General features: G+C 44.5%; 1 protein-coding gene across 1 annotated transcript in view; it reads right to left on the bottom strand.

Annotated features, from left to right (window-relative positions):
• IL2RA (interleukin 2 receptor subunit alpha) overlaps positions 1-9,208 on the bottom strand; it is a 51,099-nt gene extending 41,891 nt beyond the window's left edge. Inside the window, exon 1 of the mRNA XM_035021713.1 lies at positions 8,881-9,208. Within this exon, the coding sequence (XP_034877604.1) occupies positions 8,881-8,944 (64 nt within the window). The 5' untranslated portion in view covers positions 8,945-9,208. The remainder of the gene's footprint in view (positions 1-8,880) is intronic.
• Between the last annotated feature and the right edge of the window lie 578 nt (positions 9,209-9,786).

Raw genomic sequence — 9,786 nt, 5'->3', positions numbered from 1 at the left:
TCTGCAAATCCTCTGTCTGTAAGGAGTTTCTTGAGCGAAAGAGAGCGTCTGCAAATCCTCTGTCTGTAAGGACTTTCTTGAGCAAAAGAGAGCGTCTGCAAATCCTTTGTCTGTATGATTCGAATAGTAGTGTAATTCGACATCCGTGGTGTTTGGTTGTAATAATTTTAGTAATTAATAATGACAACACAATGCTCTCAGCGCTCCTTCCTGTTCGTGTAAACGGGAGGCGGTTCGTGACCCAGCTCGCAAGAAGAAGGAACGTCTGTGGCCCACCCGCTCTTCCTTCACACTTAGATCTTAGGCCTTACCGTGTGTTGTAATTATCTCTGCAAGCTATTTCTCTCCTGCTGGGTGAGGAGTTCCCGGAGGCCCAGGAACCGGGCTGCCACATTCATCTCTAACCCTGTGTCTGACCCACAGTAGTTGCTCCATAATGACTCGCCGAATGATTAATACATGAAGGAATGAACATGTAACTAAAAGCCCTGCCACAGACGAGGCTGGCCCCAGCCACCCTACCCCTTCCCTCTTCCACCCGTCTATCCACTGTACCTTGGCGGCAATGTTTGCTAAACTCTGAAAAACTCCACAGCCGAGAAAACTCCCACTATCACGCCTTGGGGGCATACACCTTACCCTCGCCTTGTTTTTTTATTGCTGAGAAGACCAAAAGCAGTGAGGCTTCTCGAGAAGGTATCTATTTCGGGCCCAAGCAGAGAAGAGTGGGGGATGCTGTGGGCAGAGATTCCTGAACATGGTGGGGTTGACTCATGCCTGAAGGTGCTCAGAATTTCCTCTTGTTTTGTGGGCGGCTGGGGCAGACTCGGCTCCACTGAAGCGCTTTCTTTGAAGTAGAGTCAAAAGCGAGAAAAGCACTCGAAGCTGCTCTTAGGGGCAGGGGGCAGGGGGTGGTGGTGGAAAGAACACGGGAGGGGAACAGCAGGATTCAGAGAACTTAAGACTCCAAGGAAGCGATGAGACTTGAGAGGTCAATTCGGGCCCTTGAGCAGATGCAGGGGCAGCTTCGCGGCATCGGGGTTTGGTTTTGGGGAGCACAGACACGGGGATTTATACAACCACAGGAGGGGCAGGACATACCTCAGAGACACGTATTTCAACTTCCTTATTAATACTGCACATGAATTTATGACCTTAGCAGCAGTTTAGAAGAATAGTAAAAAATTCAGTCTCAAATCCTAGCTGTTCCCTAGCTGTATTACGCTGGGCAACTTAACCTCTGTGAGCCTCAATGTACCAGGTGTAAAATGGGGAGAATAAGGGGGCCTACCTGATTTTGAGCATTAACTGAAGTGACACTCTGCCTTCCCATTATACCTGAAGGAGTGCATACAGGCCATGAATATTAGCGCTTGTCATTATGATTCCTGTTGAAAAAGTTTCTCGGAACAAGGCTGAAAGCAAATCAGCCTGCAAGCAGGCAGCAAGCATTGGTATGAGGGTTCATGGGCTGGCTTGCCTTCAGTGGCCCTCTGTTCCCTGTTCCCAGCTTACGGTTTCGCTCACCTATTTCTCTCCCGCCATAGGCGGCTGGGCTTACTGGAGATGGGGCGATTCTCTCTGCTCTTCAGGGGAAAGGAACCAATTGCCTCTTTAGAGCTTCCTTTTTATTCTTTAGAAACCTACTGCTCTTTCTTCTGCTTTTGGGAAAATGCACTCAATTGCTCCTAGTCTCCCGGCACCAGCTTACTTTCTCACTGCATATGGCAAGAGACAGGTGGGAAACTTGGAGAGAAAACAAGCCCGAAAAGCACGTCTGACTAATCTGCCTCCCGCCTCCCACCCTGGCGCAGGCCTGCTTAGAGGCACAGAGCTCTGATCGGCACCTAACTCCTTCCCTTCATCTTCCCAGTGAGGTCGCCACCCACACTTTGGTGCCTTAGAGTTTTCTACTGTCTGAAATGGTCCTGTTTGCAGGATATCTGGCACGGAATTGAGTTGCTGATCAAAAGCCCCAAGGATTGGGTGCATGGGGGCATAAGGATGGGTTGTCAGGAGGGAAGCTCCTAGAATCTAGCCTAGCTGCAGCCAGGTCAGGGGCAAAATTTGGATGTAGGGGAATTAGACCCCAGACTTCCGGACTGTTATCAGGGGTGTCATATGGTACTGGTGATGCCCATCCAATGATTCACCATGTGAAAGAAATCCACCAGACACCATTGACATGTGTAGACACCTAGAGGATGAAAATGAGGGGAGGACTCAGGTGCTTTTTGTCTGAGCAAAAGTATGTTTTCCTCAGAGAACAACCAGTCACTTGAGTCTCATTTTGCTCAGCACACACACAAAAGCTTTGGTTTATACATGAAATATGGGCCATCTATTTCATTGCCTTCAGAAACTCCTCAGTTTTCAGTCTATTACTCACAAAGCATGATCCATGTATACAACTTTAGCCAAAATCATTAGAAAATACTATCCTCCACCCCATGTCCTGATAGTCATTATGTCCTAGGACCATGTTCGCTGAGAAGCCTTTCCAGACTCTCCAGGAAGCGTATTACCCCCCCATTCGGATCGCTAGGGCATGCGTGGACTTTGCCATGTACTACATTGTGGTATTTGATCTTGTGTCTTTCCCAAATTGGTTTTCCCATTTTAGTTACAAGTTCTGTGTGGGTAGACAATGTGTGTTTCCTCTCTCACATGGTAGCCTTGCTACTCAAAATGGGGTCCATGCACCAACAACATGGGCCTCATACGGGAGCCTGTTTAAAAACAGAATCTCAATCCCCACCCCAGAGATCCTGAATCAGAATCTGCTACATAACAGTATTCCCTGGTGATTTGTAAATACATTAAATTTTGGGAAGTACTGCGTTAAGGCACCTATTCTCAGTGAATAGAAATGAAATAATGGAATCAGACCAACCATGAGAGTCATCGTTCTGTGGATTTCAATCCTAACTGTGTCCTAAAATCTCTTAAGGAACTTAGAAAAAAAATATTGTTATGTCCAGTTCTCATCCCCAGAGAGTCTACCCTAACTGGTCTTAACTGGTCTTGGGTGGGGCTTGGATATCATTTGTTAAAGCATCCCAGATACACACTGGGAACCACTGCTGTAAATACATTTCCCAGTGAGACTTGTGTTCTCTTATTGATGGATGCAAATCCGAGAGGAACCATAAAATACGTCAAATAGCCAAAAACTATCTGAGTAATTGTAGAGAGGAAAATACCTAAAATACCTAGAGATGACCGCATTATTGTTTGCCCCTAAGTGGGTGACTTATTTGAAAGCCTGGTGGGGGTTCAGCGATGGGCATTGACTCATCGGCAGACACTGTTGGCTCTCCTTCAGCTGTCTTCTAAAAGGAACTGCTCAGCAGATGTTTCATCCCCATGAGCAGCTTGAGGGCAAGGACCACCCTCTCTTTCATATTGGTGAGGCTAACGTGCAGATGGATGGATGGATGTGTATCACTGAGAGTCCATGTAAAGACATGCAGGAGGGCGCCTGGGTGGCTCAGTTGGTTAAGCGACTGCCTTCGGCTCAGGTCATGATCCTGGAGTCCCGGGATCGAGTCCCGCATCGGGGTCCCTGCTCAGCAGGGAGTCTGCTTCTCCCTCTGACCCTCCCCCCTCTCATGCTCTCTCTCTATCTCATTCTCTCTCAAATAAATAAATAAAATCTTAAAAAAAAAAAAAAAGACATGCAGGAATATTAGGCTGGAATTTAAGAGGCCGGGATTCTAGTCCTGGTTCTCCACTTTCCTTGCTTGCCTGGTGTTTTTGGTTTGTCATTTTCTTGCTGTCCTCCCTAGGTACAACCATGCCTCTTAAGTTGCCTTTGCCAAGCCAACTACAGATCTCTTCCCAGGGAGGGTAACTTTCTGTGTCTCATTCTCTCTGTTCATGACTATGAGTGTTAAGATGGTAAAGAACAGTTCAGAGGTCTTACTGGGTGACCCTGGTTTACAGGGAGGCTACAACCCAGAGAATTATACTCCAGATTTTGTGTCTGTGTACATTTTTCTGAGGAGACAGTTAGAGCTCATCAAATTTTCTCAAGGACTCACCACTCAAAAAAGATTAAGAACCAAAAAGCTAGATGGATTCTTGCTATCACATTGTTCTCCCTGTTGAGATGTTCAGGTTCTGTGTATAAGAGTGACAGATGAGTTGATCTTTATGCAATGAGGTTCTCTGGGCTTTTTTTTTTTTTCCCCTTGATGCTACCTGGGGCATTGGCTGACTCCACCAAAGAAGAACTTCCCGAAGAAATTATTAGGAAGACAGGAGAAGAGGAAGGTATTTAAGGGTCTTTGAGCTTTCCTCACCTGATACCTGCCTAGATGAAGAGCTGAACAAGAGACGAGGATCTCAGGAAGTTTAGAGACCCCCTCCGAGAGCTTTTGAGGGCCCCCGCGATGGGCCACAGACTGTCAGCCTGGAGAGAAGCAGTCACAGATTCTAAGTCCAAAGGGATCAGAGGCTCTCACTTCAGCCTCCTGCCTGGTCTGGGAAATCTCTCCACCCATGTTTGACAACCCCTCATTGAGGCTTCGCTCAACCACTTCCAGAGAAAGGGAGCCCTTGACTTTGTGGAGAGGAAAGGGGTGGAGGAACTTTTTACTCCGAATGTCTGGCTAACTGGAAGTTTGCTGAACACAAACCTATGGTTCAAGTTTTACCTTTTCAGAGGCTTCCCCTTGCCCAGTCTCAGTCATCTTCCTTTTCTGTTTCTCGCCACTGTCAGAGTTTGGGGCGGGGGGCAGACAGTGGACTGTGCTTTCTCTCCTAGAGCCAAAAATCTGCACTCGTGTGTGATCTTGGATTTGAAAAATGTGAAAATCACATATCCTTAATTTCATTTTCTAGAAGGGGAAGTAAAACATATTGGAAGGAGGCAGAGGAGAACCAACGTGGATGGTTGGAAAGAGGCCAGAAGGCCACCCTGTCCCTCTTCCCATCCAGCATGGGCACCCCTTGATGGCATCCCCCAGAAGTGGCCAGACAGCCTCTATTTGAACATTTTCAGGGATGGAGGGCTTATAACTTTTGAAGCAATCAATTGAAGGAAGACCTTTCCTTTTCTCACAGGAAATGGCCAGCAATAAAGAGTAGAGAAACAGGTTCCCACTCGTGTAGGACCTCTTCTGTGAGGAACAAGGAAATTGTTTGAAGACGAAGATTCCCTGAGGAAGCAAACAAGCAGCAGAACACCTCAGCAGCCCTCAGTGGTGTTTTGCCCTTCATGCTTACAACTGCAGCATGTACGGAAGCAGTGGGTCATGTCTGAGTGCAGTGGAGTACCTTTCAAGAGTTGGAAATAACCTGCAATGAGATGTTGGGCTTTGGTACTCCGCCACTTAAATGTCTCTTTAACCCAGACCCTGTGTATATGTCTTCAGTCTGGAAACTTTTTCATCTGAAAATACCCCAGCTTGAAAATGCCTTTTAAGCAGACCTTATTTTCTTTCTTTTCAGAATTTTTGACAAAACAAGTCTCAAAATCATCTCTATCAACCTTCTCATTTTACAGAGAGAAACCGAGGCCCAGGGAGGGAGAGCAATTTGTCAAAAGGCATGCTCTTCACATGTCTTATCTTCCATCCTCCAACAATGTTTGTTAGGAGGTGCCTTGGCCCACTTTCAAAGTTCAGTTTTCTCCTAATTCTTCTCTTCACTGACCTCAGGTGACAGACCCTACTTTCTAAGGGAACTCTTAATTTTTGAAGTTTCTACTGGCCTCTGGGCAATGAGGGGAGCAAGGAAATTCACTTGAATGGCCACCATGTTGAGGGATAGCCTGACTCAAGGGTGACTCTATTACAGGAATGACTTCCACAAGACATAGCAGAGAAGTATCCAGAATGCTCAAGACTTAGCCAAAGAAATCTAAGAATACTTCTCTTTGAGATGAGTGGGATCAAGTGGTAGAGTTGTAGGGGTCAACAATAGTTCTGTACTAGCACCTCTAACTGACCATGAGTGAAATCACTTTTTTATGTGCCTTGGTTTGTTCAAATCTAAAATGGAGCGTATGTACAGTGATATACAGCACTGCCTATTTAAAACATGCTGTTTTAAAGAAAGTAGCAACTGATCTATGAGGTATTCCCTAAGCTTACCAAAGCCCTGTCTCTCCAAGGTATATCTTGAAGATGATCAAAGTTAACTATGGTAGCAACACTTCGGGATCTAAAGAAATTGAATGATTAAATGTGGAGAGTTAAACATTTTGGGTTTTAATGACAAACCTGAAGATGGGAAATTCCAGTGTGGGCAGTAGTCTTTACAAGAAGGGATAATTAGACAAAAATATCATCTTAATGGGTTTCCATGCTTTGGGTTTCTCTTTCTTTCTTTCTTTCTTTCTTTCTTTCTTTCTTTCTTTCTTTCTTTCTTTCTTTCATTCTTTCTTTTTTTAATCTAGGGGATGAAGATTTGATCACAGAATTCCTAGAATGAAAGAAAGATGATCAAAGCATAGATAAACTTTCAGAATTTCCACAATTCTGAGAAAGGTGCCTTCACTAACGTGCCATGTTGGTAACATCAGGATTCTCTTTTTAACCACATCCCAGGACCCAGTAATATAGAGACTAAAAACACCCAAGTTGACTAATACATCCTCTGCAACCCATCACAATTTTAACTGGTGGCTTTGGAAATTTTCAGAATGAAAATCTGCCTTATGAATCAGCTAGAAATTGCATCTGTTGACAGTCTGTTTGATTTCATTAGAGACCTCTCCCCCCTGAGGAATAAAAAGTCTTGTTTATTTTAAGACTGGGTTCCTTCTCTTGGAGGAAAAGGTCTGAGATGAGATTCTTTCTTATCCTGGGGTGGTTCCTAAACCATATGTTAATCCCAGAAACTCAACCCACTTCACTCTCTTTGGCCACCAGGTCCTCATTTGCCTCTTGACTGGACTTAAAATTTTAGGGGCCTCACAACTTCTCTCTGTGCACCTGATCTCCCTCCACTCTATGCCAGAGTCACCTCCACAGAGGTGTCTGCAATGAATGGAAAGAGCATAAGTCAGGGAGCCCTGGGTTTGAACGTCAACTCTGTTCCTGTCTGTGTGACTTCTGAGTTTTGGGTCCTTCATCCAGTGAGTTTGTGACATCCACACTGTGAAGCGGTTATGAAGATGAAAATAAGACTTACATGTCTGGCACATAGAAGGTACTCTTTAATGGTCATGGCCATTTTTATTTTCTAGTAGTCATTCACTGACTACCAAATGAGGTTAAAGTTTTTAACTTGCTATCTAAGGCCTTGGATCATTCATTTGACCCCATCCTATCTTTTCAGACTTGATCCCCAACGTCCCCACATGCCCATCCAGTGTTGGGGGCCACAGCAGACCACTTGCTCTTCCCTCATCCTCTGCTGTGTCTTTGCTCATAGGGGCCTTTCTATCTGGAATGTCCACTTGGGGGAAACTTACTAGTCTCTCAGTGCTCTTTTTGCATGCTACTCTCATGAAGCTTCTCTGTTAGTCCTGCTCACATAGATCCCATCAAATTCTAATCTGTAGTACTGTTATGATACCCATGCCTTTCTCTCCCTTACTAAGTTTTAAGTCTCTCAAGGATTGAGACTATGTCTTGTTCATTTTCATATTTCCTACAGTGTTGAGATGGGGACTAAGAGGTATTGAATAGATTTTTGGAGACCTGAGTGAATGGAAAAGTCCTCGTAATACTCCCACTTGCCACGCTGCCACCAAGACCATTCATATCTTCAGATAAGTCACCAGTAGCTAGCAATGACACAAGTTTACTTGAAATGTGTTTCCCAGAGATATTGTAAAGGCTTTTCGGTTTTAACTTGGACTGTCCTCCCACTTCGCAAAGATTGTGCTGAAACAGAAATCTTCTTATAAGCCTTCCAGAAATTATGCCTTCTTCAACTCCATAGTGAAGAAATTCCTACCCCTGGGTCAGTTCACAGCTCAACATAACCTAGTTACTTCACCAAGTAAGCAAAAAGGCGCCTTATATGCAACAACATGTTTCACTTAACACATCTTTCTATGGCCAGTTAGCATTATTATTCATCTAGAAATTAAGGCTATGAAATTGTAGACTTTGATATCTTATCTGTCTTCCTGGTAAGCAAGGGAAGAAGTTATTAGAAAATTCACACTCAATTAGGAAAGGTGGTTTGAGGTAGAAGTTAGTGGTTTCTTATTTGTTAAAAAAAAAAGATCTTTGACAAAACCCATTTGAAAGGATGAATGAAATCCAAAATTTGCATATGTGTGTGTGTGTATACACACACACACACATATGTATACATGCATATATACACATGAAAATATAAGAAAAAGTAGAGTTCTGAAAGTGAGTACTCTTACGCTTTCTAAAATTTCTATAACATTGCACATGTAAGGAAAATCCTAGGCATTATTTCCTGAGGCAGTAAAAAACAGCATATACATCCTTGAAGCAAAACTTAAATTATCCCGATGTTTCCTATATCGGTTACTAGCATCTCAGGACATTACCCTGGTCTTAGAGAGATTCCTAGTAGATTTTTAGTGTTATCTTACAGCTGGTTGGTGCAGTGAAAAACTGAATCCATTGGAATATAAGAGAACATTTCTTGAGGAATCTGCTCATTAGTATCCTGTTAACATTCAAATATCATGCCACTCTATTCACCCCAGAGGTAACAAAGACAGAGTGGCAGAAGATCCCACCATTTCAAGCTCTGTTTATAGATCAAGGATGACTGAAGCATGACATGGGGCCCTGGTGGGTCATGGACAAGGGGTAGACCCCGAGATTCAACCCCTTTGTCCGCATTTTGTACTTAGGTGCCCTCCCCCTGATTCTGTGCTGGGAAGAGGTAATATCCATTAGCCTTCCCAAGATTCTGAGGGCACCCGTGACCTCTTACCTGTCATGTAGCCAGATACTGTGATGAGTGTAGAGATTCCCCACATCAGCAAGCTTGGCTCCATCTTCCTGGCACGTGGGATCAGCTGAGGGCAGCAAAGAGAAGGTGTTTCTTTGCAGAAGGCCGAATTTCCTATCAGCCTCTTATTTACATCATGCTGGGAGGATGGGAGATGAAAGGATATCAGCCTGTTCAGGGTGTCAACCTTGCTGTGGTCCCTCTAGTCTCTGTAACAGTCTGGAGTTGCTCTCTTTAAGTATTAGGCTGCTTTGTTCAGTCAGGAAATTGTGCCTAGCCCTCTCTACTGTCAAATATAGGAAGTGGTTTTAACCAGGTTTTTTTTCAAGTTCAATTGCTGGGAGGTGTGGGCTGGGGTTGGTGAGAAGGATTGGACTTCATTTATGAATCCTTTCTTCAGCTTCACCCAGAGAAGGGAAGGGAGATTCCCCTGCTGCTGAAAGAGGGTGAGCAAGCATTTCTTGGCAGTGGTCTCATTTAGCATTTCATAAATTGACATCACTGTGAAATTGAGGTCCTCCGCCAGACTTACTGCTCCCTGAGGAGTCAGCAGGTGCCACACGAGATGGGGGGAGGGACCATGGCGGGGTCTTCAATATTGAGGTAATTGAAAAGGAAGCAGAAGACTGACCCATACTCAGAATTCATGAATTGTCTCCCGAGATCTATATTTGGTAGTGGCTATAATCATTTCACCATAATGCCTGGGATTAGTTCTTCCCCGATGGCAACAAGCACATCTTGGCTTCTAAAGATTATTTTCCTCTAAAGGAACCAGGGCTCTTTGGATAAATGGCTGATTCCAGGGCTGGGACAGAGAAAGTCAAAGATCAGCCCAGAAAATCTTTTTATGCCCCCAAAGCAAGAAGTACTCGAGAGGAATGATGG

This window comes from Mirounga leonina, unplaced genomic scaffold (genome assembly GCF_011800145.1).
Source record: "Mirounga leonina isolate KUSES-001 unplaced genomic scaffold, KU_Mleo_1.0 Mir_175, whole genome shotgun sequence".
Lineage (NCBI taxonomy): Eukaryota > Metazoa > Chordata > Mammalia > Carnivora > Phocidae > Mirounga > Mirounga leonina.
This window is presented reverse-complemented; position numbering and strand designations above follow the sequence as displayed.